A 22,998-nucleotide genomic window follows, 5' to 3' on the forward strand; every position below is an offset into this window, starting at 1 on the left:
GAAAGTAATATATCCTGCATGTTTTTTTCCCCCTATCTATCTATTATAAATTAGCATTATCTCCATTAGGGAGAAGGCAATGGCACCCCACTCCAGTCTTCTTGCCTGGAAAATCCCATGGACGGAGGAGCCTGGTAGGCTACAGTCCATGAGGTCGCTAAGAGTCGGACACGACTGAGCAACTTCACTTTCACTTTTCACTTTCATGCATAGGAGAAGGAAATGGCAACCCACTCCAGTGTTCTTGCCTGGAGAATCCCAGGGACAGGGGAGCCTGGTGGGTTGCCGTCTATGGGGTCGCACAGGGTTGGACACGACTGAAGCGACTTAGCAGCAGCAGCAGCAGCATCTCCATTAGTGATTTGCTCTTATCAGTGTAATCTCTTATAGACTGCAACTGGTCTTCTGAGATGAACCACTTCATTGGTTCTGGATGTGACTTTGGGTTTCAAGGGCCTCAGGCTCGGTTGGCCTCAATACCTTTGGTTTCCCTGACCTGCCTGGGGCTTCACTGGTGGCTCAGATGGTAAAGAATCTGCCTGCAATGCAGGAGACCCTTCAATCCCTGGATTGGGAAGACCCTCTGGAGAAGGGAATGGCTACCCACTCCAGTATTCTTGCCTGGAGAATTCCATGGACAAAGCCGCCTGGTGGGCTACAGTCCACGGGTCGTAGAGTCAGACGCAACTGAGCGACTAGCACTTTCACTTTGCCTGACTGGTTAGTGCTTTCCTCAAGAGCATCCTTTGACTGATCAAGGAAGAGGCTTTTCGTTTCCCTTGCTCATTTCCCACTGGGGACAAATGCTAAAAGAGGAGCACTCTGGTCAGGACTCTAGGCCTCTTGATGTCAAAGGTATAAAGCCTGCTGTTTATCTGCTCTCCTCACACCCTCATCACAGAATGTACCCCACCCCTACCCCCCCCACCCCGTCTTCTCCTTGGGAGACAGGGTTAAAGCATTCCCAAGATCCTTGCGAATTTCTGAAGTTTTCTTCAGAGGGACTTGCAATCCAGGTTACGATGACTCTGCTAGCCATCAAGGTTGCCTCATTCTCCTCCTCCCAGCTCATCTTAACACAGCCTAGTTTTCATGAGCATTCTCAAAAACTGTTTCTGGGAAATCTTATAATCCTAAATAAGCAAAGTATTCTAAAATGTTATTTGGATCAGAATGAAGTTCTAGACATTGATCGAAGGTGTTTTCACAACACTTTCAAAATCTTAAACACACATAAGGTCTCCCAATTTAAGGACTGAGTTGATAGATGGCTCTACCAGTAAAGAAAAAATGTAGACGTCTTAAATGATCAAAACTGAGTGTTGTAAGCAACTAAAACTTTCACACACACACACACAAAAAAAACCAGCATGTGATACCTTAATAGTATGCAAAGCAGCACCGTTGCATTACAGCAAAAAACCTATACTTATATATTACTTTATTTAGAACATAATTAATTTTTTTTAAATTTTCTACTTTTTCCTCCTGAAAAAAAACATAGTGATTCTGGGAACTCAGCAAATTCTATGAGGATGGGTGCCTTACAATATTTTACAAAATTTTCCTATATATTATTGCATTTAAACCCCACAGCTCTTTAGGACCACAGTTTTCAACTGTCTCCCTACTTCAAACACACAAAGGAAAATATTTGCATACAAAAAAATCTTCCTGTGTATAAGCTCACACGTGGATGAATCGAAACAAGAAGAACACAGGTGAACTAGAACAAAATAAGGCTATATGTAGGTTTCTGTTACTATCCTCTGGGTGTGTATATGTGTGTGTGTCTGTATACAGTATTTGTGCACATATTTTATATTTCTGTGAGATTAGATTATTAACATCAGAAACACTAACTTCACCCGAGAGCAAAGATAAGACAGTCTGCTGTTATGTGTACATCTAATTGCTCTGACTTCCCATCTTTTTGGTTTCACACTCAGCAACATAATTGTAGAAACACGCTTGTGTATTTCTGTGTCATAGCACAATGATAATTGTTGCTTCAAATGCATGTGCTTTTAGTCATATAGGCAGACCTCATAAAGACAGACCTAGGACTGAATCCCAATTGTTGAAACTTCATTTCTACTGTTTTGTGTTGTTTTTTTTTCCTCTCTTCATAAATAAAAGATGATTACACAGACCAATCCACCGGCAATATTACACCTACCGGCTGATATCAAATTTTTTCTAGGTTTCTGGCTGCCACTTTGGCATCTCTGCAGGTTTTTTTTAATCCCTGCTCTACGGCCACCCATGCCTGAGACATTTCTCAACAGGAGGCCTGCCAGATGGGGGAGAAAAGCTCTCCGGTGGTGTGGAGACACTGGGACTTTAATTTCCACCCAGCTGAGTGAGACAGTGGACACCATTCAATACAGCCACTGCACTCCACTCACTGGCTCTCCAGGCAGGTGCTACAATGGTCCCAATAATGCAAAAAGTACTGGGAGAAGAAGGAAGGCTTATTTTTGGCTGCTTGCAGGCCGCCATAGAAGAAACAGAACTCTCGGGCAAGGTTTCTGCTACTTAAATAACCATCATTTTATCAAAATTAAGATCTTCACAGTTTAATGAACTATGTCTCTTTCTCCTATCTAGATTTAAAAAGGCAACATTCCAGTTTTCAAGAGTCGCTACCACTAAAGGATACTAGTCTTTCATTAGTATTTTATGAGAACTGAAACATCTGAAAGTGATGTCAAAGGCTATTAGTGGTAATGTCTTTATTTCCAACGATTTAGGAGATTTGTGTCTCTTATATGGTTTACTGGTGTCAAGAAAATTGAATATTTATCTTAGGCTCCTCTGTATTCCTCTATAAATCCATTAGTTTAAGGTAATATTTTTTCTCTCTTTGCATATATACCTTTTATCCTACCCTCTTCTGTCACAAATGCCATTCTTTATCTATCCCACAATAAATCCAAGCATTGCTGTATTCCCCTTTCTTTTTCCTCATCTGTATATTTTTTCTCTTTCATGTTTCACTTTACTTACACAGATATGTGAAAAAAGTCACATTCATTCCCTCTTTCAACTTGTTTACTTCAAGGAAACACTTAATCTTTCTTAATAATTATGATATGCTATTTTTAAATATATCTCTTAGAGAAAAGATGATTTCCCATCTTCCTTGCCTCCAAGATGAGTATCCCCCAAACTTGGGATAGAGACTCAGAAAGAAACAGCAGCCAAAAAAACTAAGTGGTGAGGTATTTGACCAGGCTAGAGAGTAAAGGACCACAAAATAATAAAATCAAAGTATTTTTCTAAAATGAAGACTCTTCAGATAGCCTGGGAATAAAACTAGTTGTTTGGTGAACATCTATTTATACTTCAAGACCCAGCTCAACATCCTTGCTTTGATGACTTCCCTGACTACACTGGGGGCAGTTTGCATTTCTCCTTTTGTGCCACCAGCATATGACACAAACAGTCAAACAGCAACATTTATTCTATTGTTCTGCCATGAGTTGGGCACTCTTTAGCATGACCAAACCGTGAATTTTTTCAGGAGCAAAATCCACCCATCTTATTTAACTTCATCCTCTGTTCAGTGCCCAACACATAACAGAATGACACTGCACTCTGAATGCTCCTAAATGTTGGCTGAACACACCACACTCAATTCAGTTCAAGTTCTATGCAGCCCACTGATTAAGTACATAAACTGGTATTTAGGGTTTATGTTAGGGACAAGATATTTACATTCAAAGGGAAATGAGTCAACACATGCAATACTTACGACAACTTTAACATGTTTGGATAAATCTCTAGAGCTTCTCTGTAGGAAATCAGAAAAAGCTGCCTATACCACAAGGAAAGAAAGAAAAAAAAAATGCTTCATTACACAGTTATGCCAAAGCCCTGCTTCTATGTGATAGATAGGTCCTAGAAATTCTGAGTTATGCAAAAATACAAAATATAAAACAAATTCTCTAGAGTAATGTAGTGCAGAGGCTGTCAAGTTGAAAGCTTTCTCTTTGTTTTCAAAATGTAACTTATAATAAAATTTAAGATCGCAGCAGGAGAGAGAAAATGTAGGTAATTTCAAGGGTCAGTTTGGAGATCTGATGGCCTTTCCTGACCTTCCTGTTTATCCAGTAGATGCTGCTAAAATCTTTAAGCCACTGAGACAGTCTTGTTTCACCTCTTTTTTACTTTAATTCCCTCTACCCAGTGCTATAAACTTAAGCCACACTTTTAAAAATCAGTATTTTGGAGGCCCTCTTTTTTTTTTTTTCCTTTCTTTCTAGCCATTCACATCCAGGGATGTCCCTGAGAAAAAGTAGTAAAAAGAAGAGTGCCCCTTTATCTCATATATGCTTCCATGAAAAACTCCCCATGGTCTCTCAATTTTGCATCCAAATGTCAATGCATAGGATACATATCCTTGTGAAAACTACATTCTTACCCAAGACTTGCCATACATCTTTCAGTCTACCTATATTTTCCAGTTCTCTAGCTCGACTTTGATGTTTGTTTTTCACACCACTTCTTGAATATCATTCCCACTCAGTGTCAGGGCCTTAAAGTCTAAAGATAATGAACTCTCTGCCAACCAACTTAAGAAACATACCCTTACTTTTATTCTTCAACCAACACATTAAGCATTAACTATATATACACGTAGGACTTCCCGGGTGGTGCAGTGGTAGGAAATCTGCCTGCAATGCAGGAGACCTGGGTTCGATCCCTGGGTTGGGAAGATCCCATGGAGAAGGAAATGGCAACTATTCCAGTATTCTTGCCTGGAGAATCCCAACGGCAGAGGAACCTGGCAGGCTACAGTACATGGAGTTGCAAAGGGTTGGACATGACTGAGCACACGCACACACATAAACACACATGTAAACATCTGTGATGTGTATGTAATTATTAGCATAGTATATTAGCATCTTTATTACCATCAGTAAATTAGTATAAATCACATGTAATCATTGAAAATGAAATGTAAAAAATGAAATGTATACTTACCCCTGCATAGAACATTTTATTTCGAAATCGACTGTTGAATTTCTCTGGATTTGCTTCTGTGAAAGGGAAAAGGTGGTTTTGTTATACAGACTTCATTAGAAGTAGTTAGATAAGCACCCCGATGTTCTCTCCGTCCCTCCCCATCCCAAGGAACCAACAGCTTCATTATCATATTTCCCTCAGTTATAGGCACTTGGCACAATAGCCCAGGGATACAAAATGTAGCCCCAAACTGTCATCAGTGGCAGTATCAACTGAGACATGCAAATTATTAGGCTCCACCCTAATCCTACTGAATTAGAATATCTGGGAGCTGGGGTCTAGGAATCTGGTTTAACAAGTTCTCCAGGTGATTCCCATGCACATTAAAGGCTGAGGCACTCTGGACTCTATTCAAAACAGAGAGTTGGTTGGGATACAGGACAGTGGTGACAGAAGAAAGAGGGAAGGGAGAAGGGAAGAGGGTCTGTTGTCTGCTTTGACCTCCATGGAGCACAGCTTCCATAAACTATGTATGCAGTTCAAATTTAATATAGGGAATTTGGATAAAAATCAATGAAGAATTTGCTGTCACATTTTGCAAAAACTCCTAACTACCATCTATACTCTTGTTTGTGACAGGCCTCAAAAAACCATTTGATCTAGTGAAGATATATATATATATAATACAAATATTTATCTATGGGGCTTCCAGATGGCTCAGTGGTAAAGAATCTTCTTGCCAATGTAGGAGACACAGTTTGATCTAGAGGTTGGGAAGATCCCCTGGAGAAGGAAATGACAACCCACTCCAGTATTCTTGCCTGGGAAATCCCTCCTCCCAGAGAAGCCTGGGAGGCTACAGTTCATGCAGTTGCAAAGAGTCAGACACAAGTAAGCATGCACATATAGACAGATACAGATATATACAGATGACCTGCAGAATGGACTCAGGGCAAAAGACAGCAAAGGCTCTAACTGAGAATGGTTTAATTTTGTGTTTGTTCCTGGATGTTATATAGGTTGAAGACCATAAATAGATTAAACAAGAATCTTCATCAGAGAATGTTCACATGAATCCAAGGGATGATAAAATCCCCAAATGAAATACTATTTCCTTACATTCTTTCTGATAAAATTCCAAGACATTCCAAAGGAACCCACTGTCAACGTTCGTCTTCTATTTTGTTCATTCATTATCCTTTCTTAGGAACAGGTCTTTCTCCAAGTCATTTTTCATCAGACAGCTGGCTGACTGGCTGAAAGTGTCCAAATCCTAACTCTATATTTGAATGGCAAGCATGATACCAAATGGCAAACGTCATAGAAACTAAAATTTTACCTACAACAGCCTACCTTCTGGCCCCTATAATTCACATCCTTCACATGTGAAAAACACATTCACTTCCTCCCAAGTCCCAAAAGGTCTCATTCCCATTACAGCATCAACTCAAAATCCAAAGACCTCATCTAAATCTCATTACTTCAAACTTGCCAAATCTCATCATCTAAATCATCTAAATGATTTGGCTCTGAATGTAATCCATTTATAATGATGATGAAACCCTGGGTATAATCCATTCCATTATTTTAACATATTAATCCCATCTTTGTGTATAACACAATAACATATGTGCCATTAGAATGGAATCCAAAACTCTACTTTTATCTGTAATTGGTCTTGCCTATTAGGGAGATATTAGCAAATATAAGTTTAACACTATGTTTATAAAAGCCAATAAGCAATTTGAACGCCATATAACTGGTGTGTGCGTGCTAAGTCGCTTCAGTCGTGTCCAACTCTTTGTGACCCCATGGACTGAGCCCACCAGGCTCTTCTGTCCATGGGACTCTCCAGGCAAGAATACTGGAGTGGGTTGCCATGGCCTCCTCCAGGGAATCTCCTCAACCCAGGGATTGAACCCAAGTCTCTTACCTCTCCTGCATTACCACGCAGGTTCTTTACCACTAATGCCACCTAGGAAGCCCATATAACTCATACGTCTTCCAAATTATCTGCATTGGATATTAAGCCAATCTTAAGACATCAGTTATGTATACATAAATGACTTCAATATCTATGCCTACAGTGACAGTGTCACCTTCAATTAAAATTGTATGTGTTATAAAAATCTTTTCTTTAAAAGTCACTGCACCTTAAGGACAAATATTTTTACCTGCATTATCTTCATTTTTCTAACACCATGGCAAAAATCTTTCACTCTGTATTAACCAGTCATCTAACCAATCTTTATCACAAGCTCCTTTGTCTCTCTGTACTTCTCTTTCCTGTCTGAAATGCCCTTACCCATTTTACTTCTTGTCTATAGCACAATCCTTCTTTATTTACCACCATATTCCCTCCTACCCTTTCTGGAAACTTTCCCCTGATACTCTTCTTCTGTCAACAATCCCCACCAAGCTCCCATATTATTCACTACCTATACATTTTCCTCTTACTATATACTCCCTCTACTTTTATCTTTTATATATGAGCCTATTCTCCAATTTAACATTCCATTCCTATAGCAGACATTTGAGACAGCCACTGGACTTAGCACAGAAGATAAAAATAAGAGTCTTTTGCCCTTGTGTTGTTTAAAGAGGGGAAGACAGATCTGAAAATGAAAAATGTCATTTTGTATACGCCATAAAAAGATGTCTATATAAGACGACTCCACGGACTGTAGCCCACCAGGCTCCTCTGTCCATGGAATTTTCCAGGCAAGAATACTGGAGTGGGTTACCGTTTCCTTCTCCATGTAAGACAAAGTGGGAGCGGCGGGGCAGGATGTGGGGGGCTCCCACACATAGAGCAAATGATCAAAACAGTGTTTCAGAGGCAAGTACACTTGAGCCTAGAATGATGAGTAGATGTCACGCTGAAGTTCAAGATGCAAAAGAAGGTTACAGATAGAAAACCTTGGACAGGGTTTCTCAAAGGTCAACTGTGCTTGAGTCTTACTACCTGGGCAAGAGACTGGCAGTGTGTCCTTTGCAGTGATGGTGATGGTGAAATTTAGCAGTCCACTGAAAATAACACCTTTTCAAAGAAACCTGTCAGTTCACCATATGAATCATGAAACATTCATAATCCTTGAAACATGCTGATCTGCATGCCTCTTTATATTCAGAGAAAATAGCAAATCCTAAATCAAATTTAAATACTGCCTCTTCAGGAGTCATAATTATATTTCCTTGACCTTGTAGTGTAAGGTTCAAATTCTCTGAATAATAAGCAATTTCAATGAGGGTATGACTCGAGTGTCCAATCTCAGACTAAAAGTTTGATGTGTTTAATATCCTTCGTGTCCCCCAAAGATGACTATCTAATTCACATAGCTGGCAAAGTGAGACCTAGCTTTGCTACCTGATAACCATAATCATTGTTACCATGACTATGTAATAGTGGACTAGAGTATTTTCAATGTACTTCCTCAAGTACTGTCATAATGCAATAGTGTAAAGTACTGGGCAAGATTCCAACTGACAATTAAATGACCAGTCCGATCAAATCTCTGACTCTTGTTCCAAATGATCACATGTTCTGTTACACAACAGTTCAGCCAGACATGGCTTAGCCACTTTGAGAAGAAGAAAACAGCATCTATTTTCCTATCAAACAAAGTATACCTTCTTATTTTAAAAATCACTTTTCAAAATTTATATTTTGGCTGCACCACACAGCATGTTGGATCTGACTTCCTTGACCAGGGATCAAACCCACATACTCTGCATTGGAAGCATGGAGTCAAACACTGGCCCAGCAGGGAAGTCCAATATACTTTCTTTCTGATCAAATTATTCAAAGGTTTGCATTATTTACATACAAAGTCAATCAAAATGTTCAGCCTTTTTTTACTCCTTATTTGCTTTTCTACTGGTAATTCTAAAAGCATTTACACAGAAAACACCAATAATAAACTGTCTCAAAATGAATGTCATTTTAATTGTCCCTTCTAAAAGAAATACAATAAGTAATAAAAGTCTGCAACTGTCCCATGTCAATTTGATGGGCTATTTCATATCTATGCCAAAAACTGTTTCTGCAATTGAATTTTTTAGGATTCTGCTTTAGTGAGATTTATATTTATTACCCAGTCCATGAAAATGGATTGGCATAATTCCCAATATATTGTATGTTTTGACCAATATTTAGTAGGTTATTCTATGCAAGGTTACTTTTTTTTGGAATGGCTCTCATGAGGCTTTGAATCACTCTGCAAGTATTAGATGCAAATGATACAAGCTTTGTCATGAAGTCACAGTCTCTGAGCAGCTGCGTTGGAGAACAGTTTGGAGTCTCAACTGTGGTTTGCATGGCTTCCAGCCACTATCTATCAACAAAAACAAGTATATATGACCCTAATGAAAATGCAGCCTCACTTTCTTCCTCCTCTTCCTACAGTGGAGCTTGAGATTTCTTGACTATTGAGGTAAAAACATGTGGAAAATCCAAATAAACAGAAAACAGCAAAAAAAGAAAAAAAAATTAGCCTGATGGGCTTCCCTGGTGATTCATTGGTAAAGAATCCACCTGCCAATGCAGGAGACACCGGTTTGATTCCTGATCCGGGAAGATCCCACATGTCACAGCAACTAAGCCCGTGCACCGCAACTATTGACCTTGTTCCCTAGAGCCTGCTGAGCCCAGGTGCCACAGCTATTGAAGGCCACATACCCTAGAACCTGTGCTAGGCAACAAGAGCAGCCACCGCAACGAGAACCCCCTCACACCGCAACTAGACAGTAGCCCTGGCTCACCAAAACTAGAGAGAAGCCTGTGGAGCAATGGAGATCCAGCATAGCCAAAAATAAATTATATTAAAAAACCAGCTTGAGTAAGTATACCTTTCATCATTAATAATGATTTCTTTTTTACTTAATGCAAAAAAGACAGACTAACAGATACTAAAAAGTCCACACCTCTGGTATAGACACATCAGCCAATCTGTTTCAACATTTCATGTATCTTTATTGTGCACTGTCTCTCGATCCTCTCCATGAATACGGTCTTCATTACTCTCAGTCAGCATCAATCCTCCCTTACCAGTTCTTCAGTCACTGTTTTTCCTCTTTTTTAATCACTTCTGGGTCGTTCACTGACTTTGGTTTCTAGTCACACCTAAAGATTAGCAGTCCTGAGTGCTGGAGCACACAGCTGGTCCTGAGCTTTCCTGTCTCTGAGACCCTAAACAAGGAGGTCTCAGGGTAACATCTGTAATAAGTTCCTATCTTACTGAGCTCCCAGGTTCACCATGGAAGTTCAAATGGAAAAACAGCAGTAGGGCACACTGTGGACACTTAAGTGATATGCAAACAAAAGGGAACATGCAAAACACCTGCTGGAAACTTCTCCCTGGGAGATGGAAATGGGACGTTGTCCTCACCTCTGGATTCATGGAACTCCAATGTGACGTGCGCATCGAATCCAAGGCTGAAGTAGTTATTGAAAACATTCAGAGGGAGCTGCAATGATGAACAAAGGCAGAGGTAAAGTTGAAAGTCAGACACCTGTCTGTGGGGCAAGTCCCTGGGAGAAAGACCAGTCACAGCCCAACGTAGGGGTGTCTACATAGAAGGAACAAGGGATTTTTGAATTAATTCTTTAGTGAAAGCTCAAATCATAGGATATTCTCAAGAATTTTAAATAGTTTAGAAAACAAGAGACACAACACAAATTATTAAATGAGAACCATTCTTGTGGATATTATAACACGAGAATCTTGAGGGCTGAGGGACGCACATTTGTAACAGTTACAAGGGATGATTCAATAAACAAACTTTGCAAATAAATTTAATTGTAAGTATCACATCTAACCTTCCTAATCAGTGGATGCACATTTTTTGAAGAATTTACGTTCAGCGATTAATACTGCAAGTGAAGATAAATACCATTTACTTTGTTTACCCTTATTTTCTAAAAATCTATATATTTTTGACAAAAGTCATGTAAGCAATAAGCCAGTGGGAGCCATTTAACTTTCCTCAACCTAGAAAAAAACTAAAAGTTAACTAAGAGAGTAGCACTGACATATATACACTATCATGTGCAAAATAGATAGCTAGTGGGAAGTTGCCAAATAGCACAGGGAGCTCAGCTTGGTGCTCTGTGATGACCTAGGGGTGGGATGGGATGTGAGGAAGGTTCAAGAGGGAGGGGACATATGTATACTTATGGCTGATTCACACTGTTGTACAGAGGAGACCAACACAGCATTGTAAAGCAATTATCCTCCAATTAGAAATAAATTATATGTGCGTGTATTTATCAGTATTCAGATTTCTATTTACTCTATTAACTCTTATATCTTTAATATGACCATGAAATACACAAACACAGACACATAGATATATATACAAGCCTCAGTTTTCCTTGCCAGAGTCCTCTGGGTCCCTGGCTGTTACTGCTGCAAGTTGAGTAAAGGAGAGAACAAGCTATGTAGCCTGAAGTCCTGCATTAAAACTACAAAGCTGACATGATTTGAAGCCCTGTGCTTCAAGGTGAGAACAATTAGAAAAGTCTGTGGGAAATGCTAGAAGGCATACGGTGGTTCTTCCACTTTTTCTTCTGCAACCCTGCTTGGAAGATAAATGTTAAAGTAAACAGAGGGGAAATATTATCTCAGCCTGGATGATGTTCCCAGATAATGATCAGGTTTATCCTCCAGAGAGAAATGCTCTCCTCTTCTGTTAGAAATAAGTGTTTAGCCTCAAGATTTCAAAAATTACTGGGTTTCCTATGCCCCTTGATCAGTAAGATTTTTCTCTTTGACTAGAGCAATAATCTTGTCCCAGTAAGAGAAAAATGAAATGAGAGGAAGAGTCAGAGAGAGAGCAAGAGAGAGATTATTAATAATACAGAAACACAGAAGGCTGACTCAGAGCATGTACTGATTCAGAGGTCAGCTCAGCCCTTAGAAGTGGTTACAAGTGACTGGAGAACAGGCAGAGAAACTCAACACACAGAACAATGCCAAAACATGTCTCACTCTCCTGGCTTCACATTTGAGAATGTCCAGTTCCTGCACTTAAACAAAAATACAAGTCCTTAGGAATGACAGCAAGGGTCGGTGATCCCGCCAAAAGCACAGATATGTTCATTTCTACCATTTATGTTCTTTTGGCTACGATTCTAACCCTTGTCTCAGCATCCGCTGATAACGTAGGAGAACATCTGGTCACCATCCTCTAAATAACATCACAATTTAATCTGTTTTAAGAGTACTTATTCATATTTTCCAGGAAAAATTGCCCCAATTTCCTACACATCTCCTTACAAATCCACTTTTGAAACCCTTTAATTATCTGGATTAATGTCCCCAGGCTGCATCAAGAAGTCTTTCCATTTCTTAAGCTGTTGGGAAGAGAATTAAATAGAGATTGCTATTGAGGGCCTAACCATTCCAAGCTGAGTGGGGATAGGACCTTAACATTTTCATATGGTACATTTCTTTGTACTTTAGCTGTTTCATAGCCAGTTTCTATAAGTCAAATACATTACAAAGAAGTATTATATCCCAAGACGATACTTGCTTAAACAACACTGTGACGTTACGAACTCAAGGTTAACTGAGCAATCATGATAACTACAAAAAACCTTAGTTTCTGGGTCATAGTTTAGGTGAAAAAACTATGAAGGTAAGACAAAACATGTTTTAACCAATTTTAGTCAAATAAGTAACTTGAGCTTCTACCACAATTGGTTGGGATCCTGATGCTCATCAATAAAAGTGCATTTGTTGTTGCTTAGTCACTAAGTTCTATCTGACTCTTTTGCAACCCCATGGACTGTAGTCCACAACGCTCCTTTGTCCATGGGGTTTCCCAGGCAAGAATCCTTGAGTGGGCTGCCATTTCCTTCTCCAAGGAAAGGTCACTGGTTTGGTCTAAAATGATACCGGATTCAAAGGTCAAAGCACCATGAAATTCTGGCTTCAATCAATGGTGTGATCCAATAAAGCAGGGATGCTACACAGATGCCAGGCCTTCACCCTACATCTACTGAATCAGAATCTCTGGGAACAGGGCCTTGCAATCTGCATTTCAGAGGCACACTGCCTGGAGATTCTTACACAACGAAAATGTGAAAACACTATCACAGAAGAAAAAGGCAAAGTAATAGAAAGCAAGTGGCTACTCAGAAACCTATCAGATTTATATGAAACTGAGGCCAGAACTTAAAACTGAATTTTCCCCTGAAGCTCTATAGTAGCATTTTTATAATTATATCCCTTGGTTTGCGAGATACAAGTTTAATTACTGAAGGAAAAACGCTAAGTCAAGTATTTATTTAGGTGTATCTTCACATCCCAAACAAGTAATGAAATTGGAATTTTTGCTATCAGACCACAAATCTCAGATGGTATCTTTCTATTGAAAGACCCTGTGCCTAATGTTTTCAGGCCATATGATTTTTTTTTTTATTTCCTCATAGGTTTAAGACTTTGCAATGAACTTGAAAGATTAGAAAACTGATATCTTTCTTTCTGGTGTGGAATTTGACGACAGAGAATAGCTCCCTGCGCTATGGAAGCACTTAGGAAATCATGATCTTTAGAAGCCTATGGGGCATAATTACTGGATATCATTATTCTCCAAGCCCTAGTAGCCATAACCTTTATAGGAGGTAATCAGACATAACCCTCTGGCCAGGAATGTATTTCCTGTGGCTCAGGTAGAACAGGGTTCCCTTTCTGCAGAAGGGAAAACTCTCTAACCTTACACACGCCATCTTCCAGTTCTTCAGGAGGCAAGTCTGGATTTCTTTCCACGTGGAGGTTCCAGCGATCCAGCTGTACAATCGTCCCATCTTCTACTTGGCAAAGGATCTTAGAAACAGGCTCATCAGTGTAGCCCTAAGGAATCAAAGAACGAACACACGGCTGTCTGGAACAGTGGACAGTACAGCCAAAGGTAATGATAGTTCATGCCAGGCGGAGACCTTCTGCTGCAGCTCTCTATTTTGCAACTAACAAGGCTGAGAGAGTAAACTGTTTTTCTTGAGGTATTTAGAATTTAAGACAATAGTCACAGGTACGGTGCACAGAAATACTATCTCTAGTTGGTTTGAGCGGAAGAATGACTTCTGTTAGCACCAAGAACAGTCAATGGCAGGCATTTGAGAGTCATGCTGGAAGGCTGTTTTTATCAGGGTGAAAACAGATTTCCCCACATCTCCCTCTAAAGAAATTTGGAGGGTACACAGAACAAGTGTATGTGGTGAAGCAGGAAAAGAATCAAGCAACATCTGCTAGATGATTTCTAATATTTCACTTCACTCACCTCTCCCTGACCTTGTCCTAAAACACCATTCCTTTCAGGACCTAAGGCAAATCTGAGTGATGGACAGCTCTGCTAGGGAGCTATCTACTTACCCCTTGAGCACACATGACTGATAGCATGATTATTAAGGATGATCAAGTCACTGATTTAGATAAGAGGAACTAATACTGATAAACACATTAGCTGCCTTATGAAAATATATTATTTATACTATACTTACTTAAAATTAAAAAAAAAAGACCTCTGGAAAGTTAATTCACCCAAGGTCAAATAAATATCTGCTAATACCCTGACATAATTATCACCCATGGGAGGTTAATACACCCAAAAGCCAGATTACTATCTGCTAATATCTGAAGATAATTTTCATCGAGCCCAGCCCAGGCAATAATTTCATATGAGCAGTTAAAAAACCAGTCAGGCAGCATATGTTAGCATATTATACTTTCTTACTTTCCTAATATTGTAAAAATATTAATGATGATGATGATGATAATAATAGTTTTTAAATGATTGTTGTTTTGTTGTTGTTTAACCGCTAAGTTATGTCCGACTCTTTGCAACCCCATAGACTATAGCTCACCAGCCTCTTCTGTCTGTGGGGTTTCTCGAGGCAAGAATACTGGAGTGGGTTTGCCATTTCCTTCTCCAGGGGATCTTCCCGACCCAGGAATCAAACCTGCGTCTCCTGTATCGCAGGAGGATTCTTTACCCCTGAGGCACCTGGGAAGCCCCTTTTGAATGGCTGGTTAAACTGCTTTCAACAAGTTTGCCTGAAGTTGACTCCATGGTGAAAAGGAAAGTTGGCTACCTGTACAGCCAAAAGCCTGATGACATTAACTAGAAAACTAAAAGCTCAAACAAAGCCATGACTCTTCCAAAGTAAGAATCAGAAATCTGAACCAGATTCATCAGGGCAGGACTAGGGATCAGGAGCAACTCGAGTCTCTGTAATTGCTTAATATGAGGACCAACCCACCCCCTGGGTACCTGTGACTACTTTTAGTGAATATCTCAAAAAGACCCAGACCTGTATACTAAAACCCATTTAAAAAAAAATAAAACTTCCTCTTCTCTAGCTGACTATAGATTTAAACTGAAGATAAAACCCTGGTTCATGGGGACCTTGATTCTCAACTCTAACTTGCTCCTTGAACAAGAGGAGCCTTCCGCTAGAGCACCTGTGGATTTGGGGGTTCCACCGCTTGATGACGTGGGCAGCCCCTGAGGACATGCTTACCCCTCCCCAGTTGAGAGTCCGAGCCAGGTCATTCCCAGTCCCCAGAGGAAGGACCCCGACGGGAGGCTGAGGGCTCAGCTGCAGTTCATCCAGAATGGAAAGGATCCAGCCCACCTACAGATATGCGGGGGCCAGAAGAGATAGAAGAAAGAAAGATAAGTTACAAAGGAGACAACCTGAGAACAGGAGGCTTTAAAAGGAGCAAAACAGAATAGGCACATTTTTCTTTAAACATCCAGCAACCAGGAAACAGAAAGGGCACTTATCCCAAGCAGTTTCAATGTGCCAAGTCTCTTCACAGGGAAAAAGAACCATTTTGTATACATCATTATCATATAAGCAAAACTAGACCCGTTCATCTGTGTGTTTAGTATGTGTGTGCGCTCTGTCATATTTGACTCGTTGCAACCCCATGGACTGTAGCCATGGGGTTGCAAAGAGTCAGATGCAGACTCCTCTGCCCATGGCATTTTCCAGGTAAGAATATTGGATTAGGTTGCCATTTCCTTCTCCAGGGAATCCTGTTGACCCAGTGATTGAACCCACATCAACTAGAGATCTACTTTAAAATTTAGGAGAGTTTACAATTTAGGGAGGTCGGTTCATCCCTAGGGCATTTCAGGAAATCAGACTAAATCTCAATTCTGGCTCACACTGGCTTTGTCATCTTGATTAAATATTTAACCACAGTAAGACTCATTTATTTGATTTTCAAAATGAAGATAATAATACCTACCTCACAAGACTGTTTATAGATTAAAACTAAAACATATATAAAAACCTTGATATGGTGCATGACTTATGGAAGTACTCATTAAATGGTTACTCTGTATGTTATCATCTTAGAAATTAGTAGTGCTTCCCTAACTATCCCTAAATTCCTCTTAATGAAACATTAAAAAACATAATTATGGATGAACTCAGTACTTATTATAAGTTTAGGAAGAAAATGGATACTTATATACTAGAATCATATTCCTGTTCAATCTTTTTCTAAGATAAATAATACTTGGTGTTTTGTCTTATTATAACTATTTAGAAAAATTACCCCAAACTTGGAAACAGCAAAAAGAAACTTGAATATCCTCACAGTGTTATTCTAGAGCAGCGTCACAGGCTTATCTAAGAACTTTATGAGTGTAAGTTACTGGGAGAATTTTTGTCCTATAGAGATGTAAACACTGAGAAGAGAAGATCACTTTAAATGCTCTGGTTCTATTCCCCCATCAGAACATAAACCAATTTTGTCTCAAATTTAGAAAAATTATTCTGGTATAAACTACATAATTCCTTTCCTTTTCTTCTCCAATAAACTGGTGGTATTATCTTGCTAGCTCCTTTATTATAAACCTAAATAAAGTTTTTAACATTTACTGACTCTAAAGTTGTTTGAGAATCATGTTTCAAATTTTTTAAAACTGTATTTTAACAGTACATTTATTGAACACTACTATCTAATAAAGCATGGAAATAAGGAATTGAAATAAAAAGATGAGTGAGCCACTCTAAGATAAGGCAGAATGCTTGCTCTCAAGGATTTTGCAATTAACAAAAAGAGGGGCATACTGATCTTTTCTGTGTGCTAGTCCCTAAGCAAAGCTTTCTACTGAATTATTAAACTTCAAAACAACTCTCTACCATAGACATAATTTTCATTCCCAATTCGTAGACAAAGAAACCAAGCCTTGAAAGGTTCAGTGACTACCTTAACATCACATCATTTATACCGTAGAGCTGACACTCAAAGCTAGGTTTGCCACCCATCAAAGGCTAACCTCTGAGCCGCTCTGATGCAAGGAATGTTTCAGTAAAGAACTAAACTCAGCTCCCAAGTGGCCTGACCATCCCAGAGTCAATGGCATGGACCTTCGGGATCTTTGGAGCACTAGGGAATCCTTGGAAACTGCTTAATCAAATTCAGTTAATTTGCAGATTTATTAACTGAGGTACACAGAGGCTATGTTATTTGCTCAAGACCAAATAATCATAAGTGAAAGAAACAGTCATAACCAGGTCTGCTGACCCCTTATCTAAAACCCTTTCTCCTTCACAGTGACTGTTTTTTAAGATGTCAAACTTGCCCATCCATCAAGAAGCCTAAAACTGTGTTTACCTTTTAGAAAGGGGTAACACAATGCTGGCCCAAGGTGGGAAACTAAACATTCACATCTATACGAGGGTGCACAAGTCCCCTCATTCCCCCAAACTGAGCAAAGAACCCCTAGATAAATCCTCAGATTCCCACCCAGGGCTTCTTTAACTCTTCTTTGACACAACACTCACTAAGTTTGCTATTGAAGTAAAAGGAAAAAAAAAATGCCAGACACTAAAGTAGTGCTAATGACTATGTTAGAGGTTGTTCCTCGGCCACTGAAAACATAAACGAGATGGAGTCAAAGCAGAGGCCTCTAATAAATGATGAGCAGGGGGTTTAAAGGTCATGAAAAAGGACACAAAAACACAGAAATCCCAACAATCTGGGCTCCCTGACTACAGCTGTAAACAGCCCTGAGTAGAACCAGAGACTCAGAGAGGAGGTGGAACTTACAGGAAATCTAATTCAACATTCCATATACAGCAGGGAAAAGAAGACAGACTCTTCACCTTCTCTGAGAGATGCTCCTACAGCTCCCCTATTCTGATTTATACTCACAAGTCAAATCTAAGCTCTTTTAGGTAGATTTAAATTAGAAATATTTTTCTTGTGTTCCTTTGAAATAGGTCTGTCTTTTCTGGATAAAGATAATGCTATGAGTTCACACTTTGAACATTCTATTTCCTTCTAGACATAAAAATAGGAGGGAAAAAAGTCTCCGTGGGTCAGAAACAAAGAAAGCACAGAGGGGCAAGCAGAGGAAGCCAGGAGTTTGGCTTCTGTCTGATTACAGGGGATAAAAGTTCACCCCTTGCTGGCAGGAGGCTGTATATGAACCAGACTCCCTATGTGGTCAGGAGAAAAGAGGCCAAGAAGAGAGGGTGAGGAGCCACTGCCTGAGGCCATCATCCACAGAAAGCTGTGATGCCTTCGGGCTGAAGGGATAAAGCTTCTATTATGAGTTGAAACGCCCATGAGCTTGTTGACACCTGAAACACCCCTGACCCAGGGTCAGGATGGGAGCCCTAACCACTTATAGAAAACCCAACTCGAGTCTCAGGATCCTGGAAACCATTCAAACTACTAGAAAAGATTAGTACAAGGGTGTAGAGAAAGAAAAGAGGAAAATCCAACACAGCAAAACAGCTTCCTCTGAAGTCGAGCCTACAGAGAGAAATTCTAAATCCCAGAAAGAACACTAAGAGTAAGGTAGACCAGAAGGTCAGAGAATAATTTACAACCCATGAAACACAAATAATTGTCAAGTAACTTTGAAATAAGTGTCCCATAACTTCCATGAATTTATAAACTGTCTCCCAATAGATCTTTGATCAGTATAATTGTCCTCATTCAAACGTTAAGAATTGTTCCTTTCTTTTTTTTTCTTGGAAGGCTGCCAAGAATCCACATGAAACTGTGGTGTGATTCCACAAAATGGCAAGAGTCCTCTGGACCCTCTGACTTCTCACCATCTCCTTTCCCTTTTACCCTTGGCCTAAGTATAGTCTTCCCCAGTGGCTCAAATGGTAAAGAATCTGCCTGCAAAACAGGAGACCCAGGTTCGATACCTGGGTGGGGAAGATCCCTTGGAGATGGAAATAGCAATCCACTCCATTATTCTGGCCTGGAGAATCCCTTGGACAAAGGAGCTTGGTGGGCTACAGTCCATGGGGTTGCAAAGAGTTGGACACAGACTGAGCTACTTTTGCTTCACTTTCAAGCATAGAAGGAAAACATACATTTGATTTGAATGTAAAGCACCTTTCCCTTTCTTACAAGTTGATTTGGTTTAAAAAAAAAAACAAAAAAAACCCCCCAAACTGCAGAAATAGATTCTCTCTTCTTTTCCAATAGCCAGTTTGTTGTTGTTCAGGTACCAAGTCGTGTCTGACTCTTTGCGACTCCATGAACTGCAGCACACCAGGCTTCCCTGTCCTTCACTATCTCCCAGAGTTTGCTCAAACACATGTCCATTGATTTGGTGATGCCATCCAATGGCCAGTTAATCAACCATTTAATTTTCCCCTGAATACAAGCAGACATCATCAATTACATAACCCTTGGAGTCACCAAACGTCTTCTGCCTTTCACAGCACAGATTTTTTTGTCTTGAATCCATATTAGGCTCACAGTTCTCTGGCTAACGTGGGTCTGGATCTTTCTTTCATACAACTCTTGAATAATTTTTCTCATCCAAGAGCTACATCATCACTACCCAACAACTACCTTCCCCAAAAGACAACATAACCTAGGGAAGGCACAGAGATGGGGGTAACTTGCTGGGTCAGAAGCCTGGCTCCATCACATACTGGCCAGGTGAGCTTGGGCAAGTCAGTTAACCTAAGTTCCCTCCTATGTAAAAAGGGGTAACAGTACTTGCCTCATAGGCGAATTTTATCAATTAAATGACATAAAGATGTTGATTAGCAGGTGCCTGACAAATAGGAAACCCTAAAATTAACATTAACTGCTCTAAGCTGTATTTTTCTTCCTTTTTCTTTACTTCATCCATAAAAGTCCAGTTTCCTAGAAGCAAAATGCTTTTTTCCTGTCTTTCCACTTCGAGAGCCTTGAATTTCACAGATTGATCCCAACGCTGACTGCCAACAAGTCACAAAGTCTTGCACAGACTATCAAAAAAAGTAAAAGACAAGTTGTACTATAGCAGAAAGATGAAAGAGACAGGGCATGGGGGGAGAGGGAGCAGGGCTGTGGGGGGGAGAGACTACAGGACAAATACACCTACAAGAGAAGGAGGCATAAAAGATCTCCAGTAATAGTCCGTGTCTCTGCCCCTATGAGAACAAAACAATATAAAAGTTCTTAAAGTCCAAAGCCATTATTGGCTGTTCTCAGAGGCTCTCCCTTCCCAGGACCCAGGACCCTGCTCCTGCTGGAAGTCCAGATGCCTATTTGTCGGCAGGACTGTGTTTGCTGAGAATATTGCATTACCCCAAATCATCTTCACAAGCACCTCTTCAATTAAACTTAATTAACTGCAACACAGGGCACTTAGCATATTTTCCATCACAAATGAAGAATGGGCAGGGTCATTTTCCAGGTAGCAGAGCTCCTTCCTGCCTTCATATTAGGAAAAGCAGGGCTGACGGGTCTAGCACACCAGGGTTCTGGGCTTCAACCCTGAGCAAAGCAGCCCAGCCCTGAGGCTGCAGCAGTTGCCCGATGCTGCCACCTCCTGGCCACATTCAGCTATAACTATCACCGGATAATTTCCCGTGTGCAGGCGGAGCAGAGTTTCCATTCAGCAACATGCTAGCTTGAGAACTGGCTGAGGGGTGGGCGAACAGAACCGTGAACTGACATTTTCTTTGAACACAGCGGGTGCACAATTGCCTTTCCTCATATTATCTGCAGGCAGAAAAGTAAAGGATTCTCATATAAAGAAATCAAAAGAACGAGGGGAACGTTTCTGCACCCTGGAAGATCACCTAAAGGCAGCATTTGACAACTAGATTCCCTTTCTAACATGTACACTGCCATTCGTCCTTTTGATATTTTATATTTGCACTTAATTGTTTACAAAGTCACTCTATCGTAAGATAAATGTTTAAAATCAGCCCTAAAGGAATTGAGAAAAAAGCCAAAATATGAGTTTTTTTCTTTTTTTAATACAATGTAGACTTTAGGCTGTCCATTCTCTCACTGGCATGAAGACAACTGAGGTTACACCATGGGCTGCTTCTCAAGAGAGTGTGGGGTGTGGAGAGGTTGAGAGAGAAGAGGCATGTGGAACAATTTTCTTACCCTGTCAATTAGAGGGAAATAGACCTCTCTTCCCTGTTCTGTGCTGCAGGGAGCCAGGGCATGGGCGTGCCTTCTGTTTAGCGTGTATCCTCAGCTGGGGAAGCCAACGGAACCAGAAATAAGCATGCTGTAGTTCAAGTCCACTTAACTTCAGCCCTTGGGAAAGACGTCAGCAGGGTTAAGGGTGGACCTTTGGGTCCAGCCCAGTTCATCAAGGACAAGGGCAGGTAAGGACAGATAACATTTCACCTTAAGGATCCTTAAGGAGGGAAGGTGACCTGTGGCTTTAGTGTCTCAGATTACAGACTCCTTGATATTTAAGCAAGCAGCAGCCATGGGGAGTTGGATGGGTGGAGATATGGTCAAAGAAAGGACAGAATGCAAATCTACCCCATGACCAAAGAGGGAATATGCTAGTTTAAAACATGAAGATTGGAGATCATTCTGAGTTATTTTCTCTCCGCCTAGAGATCAAAGATGGGACCAGCCCACTGGATACCTGCAACTCACCATCTTGGGATTCTGTAAACCAGTTACTAAGAGCCTGAAACCGTGGCGCTGTCCCCTGCAGCCACCACTGGCCAGGTGTGGTCACAGGCTGCTCGAATGTGGCTGATCCAAACTGGAGGCACTGTAAATTTAAAATATAGGCTGGTTCTGGAGACAGTACAAACTGAGCATAAAATATCCCATCAGTAACTTTTTACTGATGGTGTGTTGAAATGATAGTATCTTGGGTATATTAGGTTAAAGAAAATATATTATAAAATCAATTTCACCTGCTTCTTAGTTAAGTGTATTCTAGAAAACTTAAAATTAAAGACTGCAGCTTACGTAATAGTTCTCCTAAACAGCAATGGTCTGTACTAATACAATGCTACAGCTGTGAAGACCCTTAGGGATTCAAATGTGTCTGTTTTCAGACTTAGAACATCTCATAAGGGGTTAAGGAACTTGCCAAAAGCCACAGCAATGGTGGTGCAAGCATCTTTTCCTCTTCCAAGTGCAGTATATGCCTCCTTGTACTTTTCAACAGCATCAAATTAAAGTAACTCATATTGAAGTCTAAGAACTTTTTCCCAAATTAATGCAAGATGTCTGTATATTAAACAATACTTTGTAAAGACCTATACATAGAAAACTATAAAACACTGATGAAAGAAATCAAAGAGGACTCAAACAGATGGAGAAATATACTGTGTTCATGGATTGGAAGAATCAATATTGTCAAAATGGCTATTCTACCCAAAGCAATCTATAGATTCAATGCAATCTCTATTAAGCTACCAACGATATTTTTCACAGAACTAGAACAAATAATTTCACAATTTGTATGGAAATACAAAAAACCTCGAATAGCCAAAGTAATCTTGAGAAAGAAGAATGGAACTGGAGGAATCAACCTGCCTGACTTCAGACTATACTACAAAGCCACAGTCATCAAGATAGTATGGTACTGGCACAAAGACAGAAATACAGATCAATGGAACAGAATAGAAAGCCCAGAGATAAATCCACGAACCTATGGACACCTTATCTTTGACAAAGGAGGCAAGGATATACAATGGAAAAAAGACAACCTCTTTAACAAGTGGTGCTGGGAAAACTGGTCAACCACTTGTAAAAGAATGAAACTAGAACACTT

General features: G+C 40.1%; 1 protein-coding gene across 2 annotated transcripts in view; it reads right to left on the minus strand.

The window, feature by feature from the left end:
• Positions 1–22,998, minus strand: part of DGKI (diacylglycerol kinase iota) — a 491,181-nt gene that overhangs the window by 196,957 nt on the left and 271,226 nt on the right. For both annotated transcript variants that reach the window (XM_065938788.1, XM_065938787.1), the window contains exons 13-17: positions 15,494–15,607; positions 13,689–13,826; positions 10,359–10,437; positions 4,990–5,045; positions 3,758–3,820 (exon numbers count right to left, since the gene is read on the minus strand). In XM_065938788.1, the coding sequence (XP_065794860.1) occupies positions 3,758–3,820; positions 4,990–5,045; positions 10,359–10,437; positions 13,689–13,826; positions 15,494–15,607 (450 nt within the window). The remainder of the gene's footprint in view (positions 1–3,757; positions 3,821–4,989; positions 5,046–10,358; positions 10,438–13,688; positions 13,827–15,493; positions 15,608–22,998) is intronic.

This window comes from Muntiacus reevesi, chromosome 6 (genome assembly GCF_963930625.1).
Source record: "Muntiacus reevesi chromosome 6, mMunRee1.1, whole genome shotgun sequence".
Taxonomy (NCBI): Eukaryota; Metazoa; Chordata; class Mammalia; order Artiodactyla; family Cervidae; genus Muntiacus; species Muntiacus reevesi.